The sequence below is a fragment of the Typopeltis vanoorti genome, chromosome 21 (genome assembly GCF_054136105.1).
Source record: "Typopeltis vanoorti isolate ZY-2024b chromosome 21, IOZ_Tvanoo_1.0, whole genome shotgun sequence".
Classification (NCBI taxonomy): domain Eukaryota; kingdom Metazoa; phylum Arthropoda; class Arachnida; order Uropygi; family Thelyphonidae; genus Typopeltis; species Typopeltis vanoorti.
In genome coordinates, this window is record NC_143569.1 from 78,240,832 (window position 1) to 78,265,451 (window position 24,620).

A 24,620-nucleotide genomic window follows, 5' to 3' on the forward strand; every position below is an offset into this window, starting at 1 on the left:
GTTAATTGCTTTTTTTTTATTTTATATATATATATATATATATATATATATATATATATATATATATATATATATATATATATATATATACACACATATATATATATATATATATATATTAATTCTTGTATAGGAGGTAGGCGAGGCCGTTTTAGCCCTATGTAACTTTTGGAGACTGAATGATCAGTTCGATCTCCACTGGCAGCCAATCAGAGATAGCTGGCCAAAGGCTATCACTAATTTAAGCAGCCCACAGTTAAAGAGACGACTCAACAAGTGCCGCCACCTCGTGGTTCAAAACCCTAACACAATATTTTTAATGTCTGAAATGATATGGGTTCTATGGACGATTTTCTTGAGTTTACAAGAAGAAAAACCCCAGTTTCCAGGAGACAAAAATCGCTTGCCCGTGTCAAAGATCGACTAACTCGGAAACCGGTCGAAAAAAGGCTTAGAAAATGTTCCTCTAATCTTCGAGCGGTTTAGTTCTGAGGAGTGCAAACACCATTTCCATTGAGCTACACAGGCTCTTAGTTGAAAATAAATAAATAAATAAATAATAATAATAATTAAACTCACTATAGCAAACAGAAAATTAGTAAAGTGTGTAAACATTAAAAAATAATGGAATATTGAAAACATCCTGGAGCTTATCATGTTCCATGTTCTTGTGACCTTGCTTACATAGGATAAAAATCTAGAAGTTTGGAAATTAGACAAAAAGCACATGCTGGAGAAGTTAATAACAACAGAGAAGGCAGCTCAGGCCTAGCTTTCCACTTGTACACTCGTTGGTTGATTGGCAGAGCCTCTGCTACTAATGGCTCATGCAAAAAAAAGTTAAGCAAGTTTGAGCACGGTTAGTAGTTGGAAGGGATTCCAATCATTTGAAGCTGTTGGCACACTCTCCCTGGATGAGTCTTTGGACTCCCTGGAGGTGTCACATAATAATAATAATAATAATATTGATTGATTGGGACAAGCGCTCCATGCCTTGCATACAACACAACTTGAGTGTCCGCAATTCATATATTGATTACAAAAAAAAAAAAACTTTTTTTTGTAATCAATAACGAATTTATTAATAAATAAATTTACATATTAAATATTGCTTTATTAAAAATATTTCATCCTCACCACGAACAAACACCAATAATAAAAGTTTCGTATCAATAGCAACGACAAGTGCAAACAAATATCGACGTTAGATCACAGTGTATTTGTTTCGTGTAACGATAATTGAAAAAATATTATTCTTTTCATATTTTCAACAGTCATAATTAAGCCTTGTATCTATAATAAATAAAAATTATTTATTTATAATATATTATAAATTATATATAATATATATTATATATTAAAATATTTATAATAAATAAATATTTATTAATATTTATAAATATTTATTAATATCGGTCCTGCGTGCCAATAATAAACTTTTCATATATCACAGAAATAAAGAGGCAGGCATAAGATGCACTGCGCAAGCGACAGTGTATCTAATGACTTAACATTCAACGACAGAAAACGAATATCGGCGTTAGATGCAATACATTTGTTTCGTGTAACGATAATTAAAAATATATTATGCTTTTCATATTTTCAACAGTGACACTCGTCATTATTCAGCCTTGTATCTATAATAAATAAATAATTATATATTATTTTAACAAAATAAAATAAGATATAAAAAATAGTTCACCAGGCACACGCACCAATAATAAACGTTTCATATAAGAGTTTTTTCTCCCGGAAACTCGGGTTTTTCATCCCGCATACAGAGAAATCGGCCCTTCAGAACACACGCGATTTACAGACAAAAAATGCTAGTTGTGGTGGCCGGTAGATGCGTTGATGGAGATGATTCGTAGTAGTGGTTGAGACAGCTGTAGGTGTCTTCCCGCGATGAGTCTTCGGGCTCCTTGGAGGTGTCAGGAATAATAATAATAATAATAATATCTCACAGAAATAAGGCGCGTAAGCATACTAAAAATGCACTGCCCTTTGAGCAGTTACAGTTGGGAATGACGTAACGTGCTATGACAAGAGTAAATGAATATCGGCGTTAGATCCCAGTGCATTTGTTTCGTAATTTAAAGCGTTAATCGAATAATTCCAATTGTTAACTATTCAATCAATGTCAAAACATAAGCTGTAACCTTTAACATGTTGTACTGCATTAATATAATGTTGTAATCATTGCTATTATTTATAAACACAAACAAAATTTAATTGTTTCGTTTTTTCCTTGGGGTGCTGCGGTGTCGCAGTGCTTTTGTACGAACCGCCACTGCTATAATGGTTATCCACTCGCAAAGCACACTCAACAGAAACCAAGGAATGATTTTATGCGATATTTGGAAGTCGCTTATTAGATATTTCCAGACGTTAGAGTTTAACTCTTCTGCCAACGATCATGCATACCACTTGAACAATTACTAACTTCCGTTCTCCACGTTTTTTTTTTTGTTGTTGTTTGTTTTGTTTTGTTTGTATAGCTGTTACTGCATGTTCGGTTTTACTAGAAGCTACTAGCATATGTGGCAAAACAAGTCGATGTAGCTATATATATTATCACGATCTATTAAAGCCACTGAAAATTATCATTTGTCAGATTCTATGTCGAAAAATCTACATGCTCATCGTGTATAGCTGAATGCGGCCGTTGCTGATTTGAAGGCTACGTCATTACACGCAATATCATGCAGTTTTTCGTAACATGAAATTTCATCAGATTGCGTCATCGCATGCAACTACTACTAAAGCATACTTTTTCTTTTATTGTGCAAACGAATTTTAAGTGTTTGTTTTTTTAATGTTTATACACTTCGCTAATTTTCTGTTTGCAACGGTAAGTTTATTTAATTTTATTATTATTATTATTATTATTATTTATTTTCAACAAAATGTCTTAACGAAACAACCAGGATAATTTTGCCTCCAGGAGAATAAAGGCTTGTGTAATTTTGTAGTTTCGCTCCTTGATTTGAGAAAGAACGTTTTTTCCATTCTCGTTTTGTTCAGTTCTGAATTTGTTATATAAAAGATAATACTAGAGATTCGTGAATCACTTTGTAAGCGCAGAGAAATTGTTTACTCCAGGTTAAATATCTGGGTGCTGACCACAAAAATTTTGAGTAATATTAATCAGCACTCAGTTGCGGATTGGTATAGCTTTAATTAAGTAGATGAGTACAACCTTTGTTTTTGCACTTCAGTTAATCCAAAATATATTTTCATTTGTAGAAAATACTACATACCCGCTCAACATTTAAGCAGAGGTTTATAATAAAAGTTGCATCGCCGATTTTTTTTTTTTTTTTTTGTTAATATAATGTAAGAGTAGAAAGTATGATTTATTACTATTATTACCAGAGACCTCCAGGGAGTAAGGGACTCATCCAGGGATTTTGATAACCAATTTCACTTTCACTTTGTCACATGATATCCCATATGAAATAAACTCAATTTTCCCATCTCATCCCTTTCATAGTCTTCATTCCCCATCTTGAACAAATCCACTTCTTAATGCATTCTTGTGATATTTTTGAAAGTGTAATAACCTTTCTTAAACGTTATCATATCTGGATGGAACTTTAAAAAAGTTTTTTATTAATGTGAATAATGAGCAGAATTGGTATCCACTGCTAACAGGCTTGTAAATAGAACATGGAACGTATATTTTCTTCTTCTTTTAACTCATATAAAGTATAACAGAATCCAAATTAAATATATTGTTTGAATAATTTTATTTGTTTATTTTATTTATTTTTCTATTTCAGATCTTTTGCTTGGTATCACCAGAATGTTTTTGAAACAGGTTAAGAAGATTAAAAGAAAGTTAAAACAGAGTAGTGTTGCTAAAAACAAACAGTACTGAAATTTCGTACAGGTTTGCATTGAAATGACAAAACATAATTTTTTGAATATGTACATTTGCAGCCACATGAATACTATCTTCAGCAGTATCTTTAATAGTTACAGAATGGGAAATGTAAACTGAGACTGAGAAGGTGTAGTTTATGAACAGTTGTTGTTTTGGATTTATGACCAAAGCAACTAAAGCCGTGAGGTCAGTGTATTTTGTCTGTAAATTGCATGTGCCGTAAATGGCTGTTTGTCTGTTTATTGTGATGAAAAACCTAAGTTTCCAGGAAGGGAAAACCCTTCCACCTTAATGTGAGACCAGCTAACTCACTTTCAGCTGAAAAGCCCTGATAAAGGTCCTTTGCATCCTATCCTGGGTTTGAATCCTATAGTTAGGATTCAAATCCAGATCTTTCCAACATGAGGTCATTGTCAAAACCAACTGAGCTATGGAGGCTGTTTATGAATTATATTTGACTTAGGCATAGTACCTTTTCTTACCATGCTAGTCAGAGGAACCCAACTGTGCCTCATTCTGGGAAGATACTAGGGAAATGGAAAGGGAATAGAATAGTTCCTCTTCGTGAAAGATGCTCCAAGACAGAAATTGCAAATTATAGGCCGATCAGTATTTCAGACGTGGTAGTTAAATTATTGGATAACTTAACTTTTCTGGTAAAAGATAGAATTCAGGACTTGGTGGACAGGAATATGATACTTCTTAGGGGGACAACATGGTTTTATGAACATAAGTCTTGCCTTAGTAATTTGCTTACTTTTTATAATAAAGCAACAGTTGAGTTAAATAAAGTAAATGGCTACTGTCTGATACTGCTGGACTTGGTGAATGCATTTGACAGGATTCCACAGGGGACTCTGCAAAAATCGGAGCAACTTGTGATGAATATGAAGCTGGTGATTTTGATAAGAAGGTGGTTGATGGACAAATATCAAAGAGTGGTATGTGGAGAAGATGAATCTGGGAGAAGGAAGATGACTAGTTGGTTCCTCTAGTTATTGTCTGCTAATTGACCTATGTACTTGTTTTACAGTTGCATGTACACACTTGATGTGTTTCTGCCAGATATACCAATTAACACATCTGTGTTCATACTGAGAGCTAAGAAAAAATTACATGATTAACCTCAAGACCAAATAAAATAGATATTTTTATAAAAACTAAACAAAACTATATATATCTTTTTTTTTCTCCTTAACTTCTATGGAAATATGTCGTAATTCCTAATTTAGCATTTGTATCTTCTTCTATTCATCCACACTGTCACCTGAATGTAAACATTATCTTACTTTAGGTAATCTTAATTGTAGGAAGTCATCATCAATTATTCATGTATAAATAGTGAATTATATACAGAAATATTCATATTCCAAAAATTGATGGTGTTAAAGTCTATTAAATGAAGGCAGACTAGGTTGCTCCATTTTATGCCAAATGGTAAATGTAAGATGGTTCATGAGCCTCATCTTCAAAAAGAAATTTGCTTATGTATTGCAGAAAACTGTTTCCTTGGTCTTCTTCAGTATCCATTAGTTGGCCTGCAGAAATCAAGAACACCCAATGTAGGTGAAGGTGGGTGTCTAAGTTGGTGTCCCTACCATCTCAGTTGACTTTTTTGAATTGTTTCTGTTAGTAGTCCTTTGCTGACTTTCTTCATGAATGACAGTATTAGGAATGTGATCTTGCCATGTATTTCCTAATATTGTTCAAAGGAATTTGAACAATATTAGGAAATTGTTCAAAATTTCCTGATATTGAACTATTGACTATCATCAATAGCAATTGTCCCATTGCTATTGATGATATTAACTGTTCATTGAGTAGTGATGTTCCATGTCTGCACACCATATACAGGAAATCACAAATTCATTTTTACCAGAGAAAACATTTTCTTTTAATTTGTTTGAAGGAATGCATCAGGAAGGTTTATTTATGCCACTTTATGGTTTCATGTTGTCTTATTCTTTCACTTGTTTCTGAGGAAATCATTTATATTACTGGTATCCTTGAGACAGAAAAAGAACTTCCCATTTAATCATTCTTTTGAAATTATATATGTTGGATATGTCCTGTTACTGTCCATTAAATTACAGTATCAAAAATGGGATTCACATTTGATGAAATTCATTTTCAGAATCACCAATTAACATATTCCAGTTGTCAGGTCTTACAAAAGCTTCCAAAACAATATTATCTGGTTTTTATTCTCAAACTCTCTCTCGTTTTTTCCATTACCTAGGTCCCCACTCTTTTTATCCAGCTGTTAGAAATCCCATGAATTTCTTTGGTTTGCATGCATGCTTATTACTAAGTGGCAAGAGACAAGTTTGAGCAGATTAACACAAGAACATAAGGAAATAATTTGCCCAAACGTTATAGCACAGGTAGCTGCCATATTGTTGTTAGTGAAAGGAATATCATTGCTATTAACAGCAGATATTACTTTATACTGAATAACTTCTGAATTAGAATAATAAATTACATTGAAATTATTACAGTTGTTTAGTCTAAAACACTATTTTTTTTTTCTTTAAACATATCATTTTCTGATTGGACGATGATAAGTGCAGATTGTGTGAAATCACAAAAACCGAACCAGCAATAAGAATTCTAATGTAAAAAGAGTGCAGATTGTAAAAAGATTCATAATTTTAAATTATGATTATTTTTACAAAGTCCTTAATCACATTTCAATTTCTCCACTTCCTACCAAAGCAAACATGTAACAGAAATCTATATTTCTCTATTCCTTTGATAACTTAGTAAGCTTATTATGTCTTGATATTCTTTCCTGATTTCATTGCATACTGTCATACTAGTTTGTTTGCAGGATAAAAAACTGAATTACCCAGTATGAGACCAGTTAATTTCTTGTCTTTGATTTAAAAAAAAAAAAAAAGCTTATTCCAAAGAAATGCCTGTGAGAATTGATCTAGGTCTTTTTCCAACCAAAGGATGCATATTGTGACATCCATTCTAATGTTCTACTGAACTGCTGAAATAGTAACTTAACTCAGTTGCATTTTTCACTTTATGTTTTTATCTGGAACAAAATACATCTTGTTTCCCTAAAATGTGGAAATTAAATGTAAAGGTAAGAATGATGAATATAATTTATATAGTACTCTGGTGACCAAGGAAATGTTTTTTTAATTTATTGAACAAGCAAAAGTTGAGCATGTTTATAACACAGTACCACAGTCATTATCTGCATTCACTCAAAGGTGCATAATAGGCTGCACAAACTACTGCTTTATATAGGAGTGGTGCAGTAAATGAATTGGCAGGCCATTCCAATACACAGTAATTGGCTTATTGGTATAATAGTAAAATCAAGTCATGATTTTTTTCTGAAGTATTTATATATCAGAAAAGCATCACATTGCAGTGCAGTGCATCAAACCTTTCATATGTTATGAATTACAATCAGTGCCTCATAGTTGATAAACAGTAATGATGAAAACTAGGCTAGTGGGTTAAGTGTCTTTCAATTTGTTCCATTCCTATTGACATGGTTGTTTAAGCAAACTCTTAGGTAGCAGATGATCTTCATTGCCTTGTGAGATACTACCATCTTGCTTATCAGAGGTTTTGAAGACAAAAATATGTTTGATTTCCAGTGCACCAAAGATCCTGTTTTATTAAATTCTTGTTATCACCACATTACTAGTTGTGTTATAGGTTCCCAAACTTACTGATGGAGATTGCATGAAAAAAAAAAAATTGTAATTTACACAAGCTCACTCTATCCACTCAGAAAGTTTCATAGTTACATGTTTTCCATTCTTTTAACATTTTACAGTGGTCCTAGTATTTGCTGTTAATTTCTTAGTTTGCAACTCAACTGGTTAGTGTGGTCAAAAATCAGTTGTATGATAAGGCATGTATATTTCATACCTGTGTAGCTCAACAATGATAGTCACTCCTTTCCATGACCATCATACATGCACATTATTATTATTATTTGACACCTCCAGGGAGTCCAGAGACTCATCGAAGGGGGGCACGTGCTCTACAGGCTCTGTCTCAACCACTCAATCCACCAACTGATCGCAACTACACCAACGCCATCTACCGCCAACCACCACTAGTATTTCTATAGACGAGCACAAACATCCATGCCCACAGCGGGATTCGAACCCACAGCCTTTTGGCCGGACAGCGGATACGCTAACCACTCAGCCAACCAGGCTGGAAAAAATTCACATTTGACGTCCGTAGGCGCCGTATGGTCACTCCCGTACCTCACATGGTTTTGGAGTGAAATCTTCTGCTAGAATAAGTGTTAGGGTCGCAGATTTCCTTTCCACACAAAGTTTTTAGGGCAATCACAAACATTCATGCCCATGGTGGGATTCGAACCCACAGCCTCTTGGGTGGAGAGCAGACACATGCTAACCACTAGGTCAACCAGACTGGCAATTTACGCCCAATGTGGGGTGTAAATATCCCAAATTATATTATTCATTGTTTTCTGGTGTTAATAATGATATCACCAGGGACAGGTTGACATATGCAGAAGCTCATTTCATAAATGATAATAAATTATGACCAATCTTTGGATAACACACGGATGCTATTTACTTGTATGTAGTCCTTAGATTTTCCCATTCAAATGGAAATTATGGTGCTTTATACAGAACAACATGAATCAAAAAGCTTTGGATGAAAAGTGAAACTTCAATCAGTAAAAATAAATACTGTTACTGTAATGACTTCAGGTTAACTACTCAGAGTGTCTGCACTAGGTATATTGCTGGTTTGGTTGGCTGAGTAGTTAGTGTATCTGCTCTCCAACAGGCTGTGGACTTAAATTCTGCAGTGGGCATGGATGTTTGTGATTGTTATCAGATAGAAGATGAAGTTCATTGCTTAGTATACAGTACAATACTAAAACAGCTCTAGATTATGATGAATGAATGGTTGCTGTATAAGTGATATTACAAAATGTGACTTTCTTATGATTATTTTCAGTCTTTTCCTTAGTTCTTTTGTACTTATGCCAATTTTTGGTTGAACTGCTTATCCTTCAAATAGTATCTGTTTGCACAAAACAGTATTTCAAATGTCTTACAAAGTTTGTTAAAATATGGTTGTTGAATTTATAGGGCACTTAAGGGCCAAGCTGTATAAAAATGGGAGGAGACCTCACATAGCCTTTTAAGGAATACGGAGAACTGACTGGGGCTTCTAACCTAATGTTCAGTCCTCACCTTCTTGTGGTGCACTATGTAAGGTATCTACCTGAGTACTGAATGAACAAGGATGGGCTGGCAATTTGAGCCAAATTGTATCCTTATCGACTTAAACCACAATGTAAAATGATGGCAAAACATGGCAGAATTTCATGCCAGCTGGGGTGTAGCCCAGTTAAACAAGGCCACCATTGTTTTCATCTGGGTACCAGGATAAACAGTGAAAAGTCAGCAACTGGAACAAATCCCAGAACACATTTCAACTCAACATTAGCAGAGTTAAAGATTGGTACCATAAACATAAGCATCAATGGAAAGGAAATGCAACTAGCAGAAAAAGTGAATAAGTACCAGAATGGCATAATGAGCATGACTGAAACAAGAAAACAAAAACAGGTGAGATCTTTCTAAGTAGCAAATACAAAATGTTATATTCAAACAATAACAATCAGGGAAAAGAGGGTGTAGCTATAATTCAACACTAAATATAAGGATAGCTTCTTGAATGATATGCAATATCGAGTAGAGTGATGTGGACAAATATCAGAATGGGGAACTGGACAGTGAGACTTATTTGTGCATATGGTCCCAGAAGGTTCTACTAAGGTAGAAGTGGAGGAATTTTTTTGAGGCATTATAGAAGGCAGCTGGCACAATGAAAAAGGAAAAGTGGTCCTTGTTGGAAATCTAAACAGCATAGTAGGAAATGATTATCAGACATATAGAAATGTTTTGGGAAAATTTAGAGAAAAACTCAAAGCTAATACAACATAAAAATATGCACAAATTCATGTGGAGAGAAGATGCAAGAAATAAGAAAAGTCTCATAGACTGTGTTATTGTCGACAATGATGTTTTCCCACTGGTTCAGGACACGAGTATACAGAGGAGTTGAAATATAAAGTGATCACTATTTAGTTTTGAGCAAACTCAAAACTAGCATTGCAATGGTGCAATGGGGTAACCTCCATAACTTTTCCTCCTCTCTATTGGCTAATTACTATTGCCATTTTTCTAATTCAAACTGAAAAAATATCAATTAATGCCTTTTATTCCTTTATAGGGAGTATGCGAGGCGTTTTAACCCTATCTAGCTTTTGGAGACTGAGTGGGCAGTTCAGTCTCCACCAGTAGCCAATCAGAGATAGTTGGCCCATGTCTATCACTAATTACAAGCAGCAACCAATGAAGTGACTGGCAAACAAGCACTGCCATCTCTTGGTACCTAACCATAACAGGATATGTTATTGTCTGAAATAATGCGAGTTTTATGGTCAATTTACTTGAGTTTATGGAATGAAAATCCCAAGTTTCTGGGGGGAAAAACCATTTGCATATGCTAGAGATTGATTAACTCTGGAACTGGTCGAAGAAAGGCTTAAGAAAAGTTACTTTTCTTAAGACTCTGACTACACTTAAATTTTAAGTTTATCTTTGGGCAGCCTAGCGCAGAGGATATGAGCTACATAGGCCTCTGAATAACAAATAATTCTAAATCTCTTCATTTCTCATTCTGTCCTAAATTCCTGGCCATTGTGCAGCTTTGGCTCTTCCAAGTGTGTGTCAAAGTGGTCCAAGAAAAAAAAAAACTCACTGTATCACAAGTGGTTTAACACTTGTGATATGCTGAATTTGCTCACCCTTAATTCTAGCTTCACACTCAGCTTGCAACAGCTGCAAAAACAGCTGTTGATATTTTTGCAGGCAAGCACTAATCTACCCTCCTGTTCCTCTCTTCTTTTTATCCTGAATGGTACAACTGCAATTATGTAATAAAAATAATATAAATCAGCTAATGCCTTTTTTCCCCTAATAGGGAGTAGGCAAGGCCTTTATACCCTATCTCGCTTTTGGAGACAGTGGGCAGTTCAATCTCCACCGGTAGCCAATCAGAGATAGCTGGCCCATGTCTGTCGTTAATTATAGGCAGCTGCTGATGAAGAGACCAGCAAACAAGTGCTGCCATCTCTTGTTGCCTAACCCTAACAGGATATGTTATTGTCTGAAATAATGCGAGTTTTATGGTCAATTTACTTGAGTTTATGGAACGAAAATTCCAAGTTTCTGGGGAAAAAAAACCACTTGCATATGCTAGAGATTGATTAACTCTGGAACTGGTCAAAGATAGGCTTAGAAAAAGTTCCTCCAGTCGGCGACTAGACTTGAATTTAGGTCTAACTTCGAGCAGCCAAGCGCAGCGCCACTGAGCTACAAAGGCCTTTCAATTATGTAATTATTCTTATTTCTTTCTGATAAAAAACAGAAGAATCCTAAATAAGGATTATCTCATATGTCTCAGTAGCTTAGACACTAATAAGAGACCATCCCTTTCTGATGAAAGTATTCTTCATATTGCTCTAAATCTTTCCTACTCTAGTAGCATCTACCCTATAGCATTAAAATATGATTATATTCAGTCCATTCCCAAAAAGGTCAGCCAATAAACTATTATCCAGTTGTTCTTTCTTCAGTTGTTTCAAAAATGAATAAGAAAGTTACCAACAGCCTACTTTTCCACCATGAGCTAGTAGTAATTAACAATATGAATTTTAGTGCTTCAATCCACAGCCAATCTCTTAGCTTTCACCAGTGGTAGACGCAGGGCTGGATTTAGACTTGCTGAGGCCCTAAGCTATACACCCAGAGGCCCACTACTGTTTTCAATTACATCAGCTGGTCTTTTTGTTTTTTTATTTGAGGCCCCTGGCAGATTGCGAGGCCCTAAGCTGTAGCTTTTTTAGCTTATATGTAAATCCGGCACTGGGTAGATGCATAATCTTTTGAAGGCTTCAAGATGTTTAATTATCAGTGCCTGCAATTCTAATATCTTTTCACTTATTCAGTGGAAAATAAGGATAATCTTGTGAACTTCAGTGCTTCAAAATAGTAGTCTCCTGTCTCATTTCTCACAAGAAACATGTCACTCCACTTTTCATTCATTTTGATGATATTCAAATGCAGTCAGATTTCTCTGCAGCTGACTTTCACCTCTAGCCTTTCCTGACACAAAAACACCTCAGCCATAGATTTTTAGCTTCCTAAAAGGGCATCCTCTTTCACTTTTTAAGATATTAATTTTCCACCTGTACAGCTGCTGATGGTATAAATCTCAAATTTGTTCAGAATACTACTCACACATTTGGGATAGTGTGCCATCTCTAAGAATACATGATGCTATCCAGAAGAGGGCAACCAATTTCTTTCCCCCCCCTAAGAACATGAACTATTACTGGCCAACTGCCATTTACAGCTTCAAGCCTACCTGCACTAAACCAACTTCTCTTCCTCCTCCTCCTTCATTTCATCTACTTCTGTTCTTTGGAATAGCCTGCTTCACTCTGCCTTCCCCAGTTGTTCAAGAAACAGAATCCTTCTTCCTGCTTGACTTTTTGTCCACACATAGCATTGATGTGCTATAGATATTACAGCATTTTGTATGTTGATTTAATATTAGAAAAAACTATTTTTTTTATGTAGTTATCTCCATGGATTCTAAAGTTTCTGTGCATGGAGCCCTCATTAACTATTCATACAATACTTGAACTCATTCACTGATAGTGCACTCACAACTACCTCTGACAATTCATTCCACTCGTTCACCAGTCTCCTGTCAAAAAAAAAAAAAAAAAAAAACTCCTACTAACCATCAAATTCTGACACAATTTTCAGGGATGACCTCTTGTTTTCTCCCTTCTTTTCATGTATTGAAAAAGTTATTTTGCATCAATCCTATAAAACTCCATTTGTAACTTCCAGGTTTTATAATATCCTATCATATTCCACTTATCAACCAGTTAAGTAATCCATAAATCTTCAGTATATATCCTCATAGAGAATATTCCATGCATCTTGATTACTTACCTCTGGATTCTCTCCACCACTTCCTCATCCTCAAGGAACCCAGGTACCCAAATTTGTGCACATTAGTTCACATGTGTCTATATCAAAGCTTTATTTTATTTTTTTGTCTACTTTTTCAGTATGTCATTCCTTTGAACTTCAGCATTGTTTACTTGTCTTGTTTTAAGCTTTTCATGAACCATTGAGGTTCTTAGCTGTAGACTTCACAACCGCGATTGTCTTGAGGATAAGGTGTTGGCCCTATACCTCTGTGTGTGTGTGTGTGTGTGTGTGTGTGTGTGTGTGTGTGTGTGTGTGTGTGTCCCCATCCGTCCGTCCTATGTCTGTAGATGCATGTGGTCACAGGGCTTGTTTGCCTGTTCTGGGGGATGAAAAATCTGCATTTCCAGATGAAAAAACCTGCTACTTCTGTATGAGACTGGCTAACTCACCTTTAATGGGACTATATTGATCAAGTACATATAATAAACAACTATGCTTTACCAACTAGTTTCACCAACTAAGGCTGTTGGCATCTGCTGGCATAACAGAGAAGAAAAATCGGGGTTAGCTTTTCACTTCTCAAGAACGAACCATGTCATAGAGTGGGATAGAAGCACAATTCCTTATATAGAGGAGGACTTCCATTCCCGATTTATTAAAGAAGCCACAGCAGTTGCCCGCTGTACACAAAACCTTAACAGGAACCAAGGACTAATCTTGCCCGTGATCTGGAAGACCCTTATTAGATCGCTTAACTCACCAGAACTGAATTACAGTGCTAACTCACCTTTAGTCAAAAGAGACAAGATAAAGGTTCCTCACATCTTGGATGGGAATCAAATCCAGGTCTTTCCAACCAAAGGGCTTCATCTATACTGACTGAGCTACAGAGGCTCTCAGCATTGTTTACTAATATTCCCAAATCCTCGCGCAAGGACATTCACAGACTACCTGCCTGGGGTTGGATATGGTTTCTTTTAAGTTTTGCAATACCAAGCTGCTCTGATGGTGAAGACCGTATTCTTGTGAGTACTCAGTTGAAACAATGTATGTTTCAAAGACATTGCTTTATCCATGTGGCTATGAAACAATATGTAATATTTATTAACCTTACTTTTAATCATTTATTTACATGTTTAAACTATACTTTAGTCGAAAGAGACAAGATAAAGGTTCCTCACATCTTGGATGGGAATCAAACCCAGGTCTTTCCAACCAAAGGGCTTCATCTATACTGACTGAGCTACAGAGGCTCTCAGCATTGTTTACTATTATTCCCAAATCCTCATGCAAGGACATTAACAGACTACCTGCCTGTGGTTGGATATGGTTTCTTTTAGGTTTTGCAATATCAAGCTGCTCTGATGGTGAAAACCGTATTCTTGTGAGTACTCAGTTGAAACAATGTATGTTTCAAAGACATTGCTTTATCCATGTGGCTATGAAACAATATGTAATATTTACTAACCTTACTTATAATCATTTATTTACATGTTTAAACTGTTGGGTTAATTATCTATGAAGAGATTAAGAGACTAGAGATGTTAGCTGGTGCAAGGAGAACAAGAGTGCAAGATCAAGGTGAGATAATGGGAGAAACAGGAAAATAGAGAAAATTGCAGAAAGTTGAGTTTGGGAGCAGAGGAGAAAGTGGAAGTGGAAAGGATCAGGAATACCAGCGAGAGAAGAATGAATGGCACCATGAGGATGCATGGAGAGTTGATGATTTGGGAGTGCAAAGTAGAGCATTAGATTAGTGCTTGCCTGGAGGAATGGTAATGTGGCAATGAAGCAAGATAATAGTGATGGTTGGTGCAAATGACCTGCGAGGTAGTGTGAATCATTTAGCAAGAGATTTAAGTTTGATGTTAGGATTATGCAGCAGCAGAACATTGGGAGAAGAAAGATAATGACTGTGTTGCCTGTATTATAATACAGAGTAAGGGAGACGAGCAGAGATAATGAATGAGATGGGTAGCAAGAATGTGTAGGAAGAAATGTCTGGAATATGTGGATACTTGGAGTGCATTTGAGAATAAAAGGGAACTGTATGTGAAAGATGGATTGCATTTGAACAAAGAAGGGTGCAGGCATTCTTGAGAACTGTAGTTTACTGGGCAAGAGCGTTGGATAAAGGAGTTAGAAGGCAGCAAGAATTGCCTCATTTAGGAAGAGTGGCTTGAAAAATGAGATGGCATATACTATATTGCAGAGCTAAGTGGGGTCTGCAGAGATTAATGATAGCTATGTGCATTGGCGCACCCAGGGAGAGGGCGAAGGGGCCCTGGTCCCCCAAAAGAAAAAGGCAAAAAACACTAGAAAAATTTCCAAAAATATTTTCCTAATTAAAATTATTATTATTATTATTTTTTTATGTTGGCTTCTATTTCTATGCTACTTATGAATTAACGATCACATAAGGTGGGAATACCCTATAGCACTCAGGAATCCTGGCTGCTGTGAACACAAAGCGAATGAAGCATTGCTCGGGTGCTACTTTGTTTGCCTGAGTCGGGCCAGAGGAGATCATTTAGATCACTGCAGATGTTCAGTCATAGCTTGTATGCAATGCATAGTGTGTACTCTCAAATCGTCTACAACTCGCCCCCCCCCCCCAAGATTAAATCTTGAGTGCTCGGCCCCCTCCAAGATTAAATCTTGAATGTGCCACTGGCTATGTGAATACAATGCACTCATATATATATATATATATATATATAAAATCAGTCTCACCGAATTTCAGTTCCTTGTCCACCACCACTCCCAGGTCTCTCCACTACCTCCTTTAAAGTTTCCCCACCAAGTGTATACTTTGCATCCCATCATTGCTTACCAAATTTCAAAACTTTGTAACATTTAATTGATAGTTCCATTTACCTGCCTATTCATACAATCTATTCAAGTCCTCCTGTAAGGCCATACATCTGCTTGATTCTGCATTGCTGTCTCCAATTCTGTATCATCTGCAAACAGTTCCATTTCACCAGTTAAACGCATCCTAATATCATTAATATACAAATTGAACAGCAATGGTCCCAATACAGAACCCTATGGCATACCACCACTAGTGACCCTCCTCCTTCAGGACACTGCACTCCCATATACAACTTTCTGATGCCTATCTGACAGCCCATCACTGATCCAACTCAGAAGTCTGTTATCTAATCCCATCTATTTCAATTTATTTAACAGCTTGTCACGTGGCCGTCTATCAAAAGCAAAGTTTTTGCAAAATCTAAGTATACCACTGTATATGCATCTCCCTTGTCAAAGACATTTGTCGCCTTGTTATAGTATATAAATAAGTTAGTAAAACATGATCTTGCATTAACAAACCCATCCTAGTTCTTACCAATCTATCCAGTACCTTAACCACAACTCCAGATATACAGATTTGCCTATTATTTGTAGCCACAGCATTATTACCACCTTTATGCAGTGGAACAATTTTACCTTTTTTCTACTCTCTTAGAATCTGTGCTATTGTAATACTTATTAAATAGCCATGTCAGTGCTACTACGAATTTCCTGGAACATTCCCTTAAGATGACATGTTGTGATATGTCATCAAATCCTATTGCTTTGTTGACATGAAGCTTATTTATTTCCTCATATACCTCCTTCTTGCTCACAATTAAACCATCCTCTCCTATGTCCTTGCTTTTTCATGATTTCATCCTGATAAGGATGAAATGCCCTTATAAATTGTTCACTGAATATCTCAACAATGTCGTCTGCAGCAGTCACCACCCTCCCATTTTCATCCATTAACATCATCTTACCATAATCATTTCCCCTTCTACTTACCACATATCTGCATATCTGAAAAACTCTAGGGTTTTTCTTGGATTGATCTAATTTCTGCTTCACCTTCCTGGCCTGCTCTTTATACTCTTCATGCAGTTGATTGCTACCATTATTCATCTTGTGCTGTCTCCACAGTATTCTCTTCTTCCAAATTTCATGCTTAGTTCATCCATTTGACATCTACTTTATTCAGTCTTTTGACCTTTAGAATGCATTTGCACATGTAGCCGCTGTAGCACAATTGGAAGAATAGTGGGACATTGCAGCCTTTGATTGGAAAAGACCTGGGTTCGATTCTCGTCATGACGAGGGGAATCCTTATTATGGGCTTTTTCAGTTGAAGGTGAGTTAGCCGATCTTACATGGTGGGAGCAGGGTTTTTTTCCCCTGAAACTCGGGTTTTTCATCCCATGTACAGATAAAGCAGCCTTCAGAACACACGCAATTTACAGACAGAAAAAATACTGTTGTTGGTGATGATGGGCAATAGATGGTGTTGATGGTAGTAGTGTCATAGTTGGAGAATTAAGTAATAGTGGAGAGAGTGAGATGTATTTAGCGAAGTAGAGTAGTGTGCCCTCCCACGATGAGTCCTTGAACTCCCTGGAAGTGTCACGTAATAATAATAATAACACTGATGTTGTTAAATATCTTTTGGTCAGTTCCACGGAGTTTCTTCTGCAGTATTCAGAAAATCCATTTTGTAATACATGTCCAACTTCTTTCTACGATATATCTTGTTTTTCTTCTCTATTTTTTTTCTTTAGGTTTGCATGGAAATTGGTTTTAATTTCTCTAAGTTAAACTTCAGTGCTCTTTCATTTCTTTCTTGTTATTATTATTATGGGAATCCCTATAGAGTTAGAAGATTCATTGCCTGAGGCACACACTAACAGTTATTTGCACAATACTATCATACCTCTCCTTAAACTCATTTGCTGTCAGAGCATTCACAACCACCTCTGACAATCCTTTCATCACTCTCCAACCAAAAAAAAAAAAAAAAAGTAGTTGCTAACTACACTCTTACACAACTTCCAAAGGTGACCCCTAGTTCTCTTCTTACTCATCATGTATTGAAAATTTTCCAGCCTCATAGAAGAACTCATCGAGTAACTCACAAGTTTATATCATGTTCCCTTTTTTCTGCCCAGCAACCAAAGTTTGCAACCCACATACCTTCAATGATTCTAGTAGCAAGGCTTATACGTTGGTTAGACATAACTGGTAATTAGTTTACGGAATTAACAACGCAAATGAAGTATATTAATTAAAGGTAACTTTAATGAATAGAAGTGATTCATTAAAGTTACCTTTAATTAATATACTTCATTTGCGTTGTTAATTCCGTAAACTAATTACCAGACATACCTTCAATATTTCTTCACAGAGAGCATCCCATAGACCTATCACCATCTTAGTCACTTGTCTCTATATCCTCTCCACTACCTCCTCATCCCCAAGAAACCCAGTTGACCAAATCTGCAAATCTGTACACAGTAGTTAAGATGTAGCTATATCATAGTCATAAAAATTGATAACAACCTTTCTATATCTACTTGTCAGTGTGTTCAACATCCAAGTAACCGTTTGGGCTATTTTTCCAACTTTTCCTCAGAACTTCGACTCTCTGTCAACCAGCATCCCCAAATCACTAGAATCATCAATTTCCTGTAATATATTACTATCAGTGTAATCTTTTCACCCCAAAGTGCAAACCTGACATTTTGCCACATTGAACTGATAATCATTATCCTTTACCCTCACGGCCAATTTATTAAATCATCCTACAGGATCTCTGTATCTTATTTATTAACTGTTGCCTTCCTATTTCTGTATCAACACCAAATAACTGAATGTCTTCCTTCAAATCCTGCTCTATATCATTAATACACAAATTAAGCAGTAGTGGCTCTAATATAGATCCTTAATGCACTTTACTACACTTTCATTCTTCTGTATTTTATTCCGCAATGTACCACTCTCTGGTATCTGTCTATCAGTCACTCCCATCCATACCACTAACTGTATATCCATTTCTATTTGTTCCAACTTATGTAATACTTTACTGTGTGGTATTCTGTTCAAATGCCTTTGCAATATCATGATCTAGTCATTTCCTTTAAGCTCTCACTCAATTAGAAAATGTGTAATTTACTAAAGCAGGACCTATTTTTCACAAAGCCATGCCTCTCACCATAGAGTATCTTGTTCTTATCCTCCTTTTCCTGAATTTTACCTTTAACCAACATTTGCAGCAACCTAATTACCACTCCTGAGATACTAATTAGTCTGTAATATGTTCATTACAGACTAATTGTTGAGTTTCCTTTATGTGTAAAAGTATCTTGCCCTCTTTCCACTCCTTCATAACCAGTGGTGCAGTCAGAAATTAATCTGGGGGGGGTGCCGAGTTGAGTAAATGATTTGAGAATGCACATTGTATATGACCTATGACTGAGCATCTGCAGTGATCGGCAATACATGATACCCGTGATTGGCTTGGGCAAACAAAGTAGCGCTCAGTCCGCCCGAGCACTACTTCGTTCGCCTTGTGTTCACAGCGGCCGTGATTCCCGAGAGCTATAGGGTATTCCCACTTTATGTGACCGCTAATTCATAAGTAGTATAGAAATAGAAGACAACGACACAACATAAATAGAAAAATGAATTTTAATTAGAAAAAGATTTTTTGAAAATTTTCTAGTGTTTTTTTTTTCATTTTCTTTTATTGGGGGGCCCAGGGCCCCTTGTCCCCCTCCCCCCTGGGTGCACCACTGTTCATAACCATGCCAGAACTGAGACTTAGAGTTTGATCATTTTTACTGGGTTAGCCGAACTCAAAGAGAGGTAACAGGATTTGATATTTTTCTTTCTCCAAGAAGCTTGGGTTTTCCATCCCGCATACAGGAAAATCGGCCGGAGCACATACGCAATTTATGGACAAAAGTGCTGATAGTGGATGGTAGATGGCATTGTGTGCAGATGGAAGATTAAGTACTTTAGACGGTGGATTCTGTGGGGTGAAGTATATTCCCTAGATGAATCCATGGACTACTTCGAGGTGTCACGTAATAAACGTTCCGAAAGAAATGCTGTTTATTGACTTTTGTGTCGTATTTAATATGAACTGTATTTATAGAATAACATTACTTCGAAATATATTTTAAACCCTAAATTTACCATTATTCTCTTCACTCCGAAACTAATCTTCTACAAATGGGCACAAATAACACACGGCTTATCCTGGTATTATGCAAAGTTGGTCACTGAGCCTAAAGGAAAAATGTCGTCCTCGTATCCCAGACACGACCCACTACCCTAATGCCTTCGGTTCGCCTTTAAGCATTGGCCATCTTTTCTACAATATTTATCTTTTTAGGTCTGCAAGCGACCCGCATAGCAACTATAATTTTGTGGTCATTGACTGCATAACTAGGGACAAGAGTCGGATGTACTGCAGCGTGTTCAAATATTCAAATTTGACAGTTTCGTAAGGAAAAAGAAAATCTTCTTTGTATCTATTAAATTTAATGAATTGACAAAAAAACATTACAGGCAGAGTTAATTACAATACTATCAACAAGATTTACTCAAAATAACCACCATTAGCATCGATCACAGCTTCAATTCTGCTTCGGAACCTCGAACAAGCTGATGCTACAGTCTCCCTGGGAAGGGCCGCAAAAACTGTTTTAATTTTATCCATTAACTGGGCTTTTGTATTACTGGAAGTGCGATTGGTGTCTTTTTCAACTGCGCCCCATACAAAATAATCCATGGGGTTAAGGTCTGGGGAGTTTGGAGGCCAAACATTTGGACTGGTGAAGTCGTAGAAATTTTCAGACAACCATTTTTGACTTTTCCCAGAGGTGTGGCAAGGGGCCGAATCCTGCTGCCATACATACGGCCTACCATTGGCTACCCTTGTTATCCAGGGCTTGACTACAGTTAGCAACTCCACGAACAAAGCCCGAATTCCAATGCCAGGGTTCTTCAACACCTGTTCCTGCAGATTTGCGAGGAATTCTGCTGTACGAACGCAATCAGATCGTCTGCTAGGGATCTTTCTTCTTGCTACATCCTCGTAGTCACCATTGCAAGTCTCTAGTTCATGCCTGATTGTTTTTACTGTATTCAGGGAGCATTGGGCAGCAGTCGTAATATCCTTATTTTGATGGCGGGCACGAATCATCATGATACAAGTTATTCTCTTCCATGATTCAGGTGGGTTCCAGCTATCCATCCTTTCTGACATCTTGTATATGAATGAAGAAGGGTCCAAACTTTTAAATGAAGAGAAGTGTGTGTTAATACATGTAACTTACGGAAAAATATAATTAATTATAAATATGTCAAATTTATCCCAAACACCCTGTATATATATATATATGATGAGACCTCAATAAAGGTCAAAACCGGTCTGGGTAGTGGCCCCTTGCCTTTAATGCATAGCATCATACATCTCCTCAAGGAGATGTGCTTTGCATTAAGGATAAATATTAAGAATAGTGATCAGAGCTTATTCCACCTTTACCACGAGTTGCCTAAGGCTTGCACTATGTGCGGGTCACCCAGACTTGCAGGTGCAAACTTGACTTTCTTGTCTGTTTGCTTACTTGGGAAATGGATTAAAACCAGGTTTATATTTAAAATAGCTTGGTATCTTTAACGTATATTATACCCAAGGTAAAAAACTTTCTACATATATATATATATATATATATATATATATACTGACTATGCTGAGATGCTGTACATGGCTGAAAACTAATTAACCTAGCATGAGAAGCACTTATTGCATAAATTTGTTTTTGGTCATGTGCAGCTTCTTGATATAGACTATATTATCATCAGGAATAAACTAAGTTTTCATTGACTGACAAGTGGTCTGTGCTTATTTTCTGTTGTTTTAAAAAAATTCCTTTTCCTGAAATAACAGCATCTGCCTCTAAGATTCTTCTGAGTAATTATTTAGCAAAATTTATTTACATACATAATGATTAAAAATGTTTTTAAATGTATGAACTCGACTCTTGAAAAATAAGTATATTATGGAAGTGACCATTTTGTTGAACCAAAGATTTGCTATTTGATAATGCTTCATGTGGTCAATGTTGTATTGCAAAACAGCATTTTGTTCATCAGATATAGTTAGAAAACAAATCTTATTAGTATCTTGGGCTCAAAAATCTTGAGACAGGTGATACTATTAGACATATGAGACAAATGTCTAATAGTATCAGAAATTGAGACATCTGTAGTTAGGGATTAATAAAATCAGTTTCAATTACTGTATATGGATTTATTCATTCTAACTCAGTGTAACAAAAATTTTTATTTATATTTTCAGAGCCTACTGAAAAATGTCCTATAAATAACTTAATCAAAGGACAAGCTTTAATAACATTGTCATCTTGTTAGTAATCAAAAATGCATAAATCATCAACAGAAAGAAAAAGGAAAATCAATATCCATTTTTCTAAAAATTGAGACTGTTAATGATACAGTTTCCAGTAACAATGGCTTCTCTTCAGATTCAAATTAAGAAAGAAGTAACAAGTGATGAAGAGGATGTGATGATACCAACAGAAACAGTACTTGACGTAATTATTCCTGACAGACTTACAATAGATGAGGAATCAAATAGTTTATTTCCTATATCTGGTTCTACATTGAAGAATGAAAAATGTGATTCTAAAAGTACAATAGATGACATGGATTCATGCAGCCGTTCAAATTTTTGTCAGAGTGAATCGTGTTCATTTGGAGTACTAGCAGAAGCTTCTAATAATTCTGTATTAATAGATGGGCAGACAGACAGACCTACAATAGATGAGGAATCAAATAGTGTATTTCCTATATCTGGTTCTACATTGAAGAATGAAAAATGTGTTTCTGAAAGTACAATAGATGACATAGATTCATGCAGCAGTTCAAATTTTTGTCAGAGCGAATCATGTTCGTTTGGAGTACTAGCAGAAGCTTCTAATAATTCTGTATTAATAGATGGGGAGAGCTCTTCGTGGGAATGTTTGCAATTGCCAACAAATCGTTCAAGAGAAAAATACCCTCCTCGTAAAATACAAAATCGTGTAGCAGCCGCACGCTACAGATTAAAAAGAAGAAATGAGACCAGCTTACTTCATGAAGAAATTCAGAAGTTAGAAGCCCATAACAGAATGCTAAAAGCTAAAATTGAATCACTGAACGGCTTGATAAAACACACAAAAACTCATCTGAAAGAATTTTTTTGTCAGAAGAACATAATTTCTTTTGAAACACGAGGACCTTCTAATTCAATGCTGGATAATGCTGAGTGCCCATTAGAGGAATCTACACAAGTATGTCTACAGTCTTCTAATAAGAATCGGCGACTGAAGAAAAATCCTGAAAGAAGAATACAAAACCGGATTGCAGCTGCACGTTATAGAGAAAGAAAGAAAAGTGAAAACTCTGGGCTACAGAAGGAGATAAATAAACTCGAGAACCATAATAAAATGCTGAAAGAGAAGGTTGAATCCTTGAACTATCTTATAAAAAAGACAAGGGACTTTTTAAAAGATATTTTTGTCAGTGGCCACTTTTGAAGACATCATGAAATACAAAATCAGAATCAAGTCATGGCACTCACTTAATAAATTCTGTTAAATGAAGCATGACCTTTAATCATTTACAGTTACTTTTGAAGTATTCTCCTTCTATGGCTCTGCATAAATTCCATCTTACAAAACAACCATAGAAGTTATTTTCTGTAGTTGTTTAAAAGTGGTGTCATAATTCTCTGGATATTTTCTGTAGATTGAAAAATATGTTCCTCGTTCTTGGATTTTTTTTAAATTTTGGGAGTGGGAGGTATTTGAGGACTGTGATATCTTTTTTGTGAAATGTTGAATGGAAGTTTTTTGCCAGCTTATTGTCATGGTGCAAAATCCATTTGTTTGGAACAGCCTCTGGTCTTGTAATTGCATTTATGAGATTATCTCAGTACCTTCAGATAATAGTTTGATTTGCCTTTCTAATTAGAATGAATTTTTTAAAATTTGTTTTCTTTCTTTTAGTTTTACTCTAAAGGAAGTATGAATCTTATGAACTCTCTCTCTGTGTTGATATTTAATACGTTTACTCTCATTTTTGCAGTTATCAGGTGCTATAAATGTGATGTATGCCCAGATTGTCATTATTACCATCTTTGCCTTGTGAAAAGCATTTCAGTAATTTTCCAACCTATTTATCCATTTCACTAAAATTGTAATATTCATTCTTATTTCAAGAATTGCCACTCCTTTTTAAATTGACTTTATCATGCACAAATTTCAGTAAAAGTAATGCTGTTTTCAACACTAAAATGATCAAAACACTGAACAATTCAAGCACATAAGAATATATCCTAATTGTCTACTGATTAAGCATTTCATGTTCTTTGTAATTAAATTTAGTATTGTTACTTTATCATTTTAGACTTTACATATATACTATTTTTTAATGTTGTACTGGTAAAATAAGAGTTTAGTTTTGTTTCCAAATGGAAATACACTGATCTCACAAATATCCAACTTTCAAATGAACAAATCTTCAATTAGCCAACCTTTGAATGGGTTGATTGTGTCAGCTGACTTCTGAAACAACACCATAAGTCAGTTGTAATTGCACCTTCAGTTATCTGACTGGCCAATTGCTTACCCACTGTGGTTGGGTGATTGAAGGATTACTGCTTATAACTATAGTACCGTTTGTCATGAGGTTACATGTTTGAATGATTGAAGGATTACTGCATATAACTAGTACTGTTTGTCATGAGGTTACATATTTGCAATCAGATAATGGATTCCTTCAGAAAACTTTCCATGGACTGTTGTATCTCATGTACAGACTACACTCCTAACATA

General features: G+C 35.8%; 1 protein-coding gene across 1 annotated transcript; it reads left to right on the forward strand.

Annotated features, from left to right (window-relative positions):
- The first annotated feature begins 2,643 nt into the window (after positions 1–2,643).
- LOC150095016 (uncharacterized) lies at positions 2,644–23,321 on the forward strand. The gene is made up of 2 exons (XM_090411176.1): positions 2,644–2,851; positions 22,085–23,321. The coding sequence occupies exon 2, from the start codon at positions 22,233–22,235 to the stop codon at positions 23,319–23,321; it is 1,089 nt and encodes a 362-aa protein (XP_090267302.1). The 5' UTR covers positions 2,644–2,851; positions 22,085–22,232.
- Positions 23,322–24,620: the final 1,299 nt, after the last annotated feature.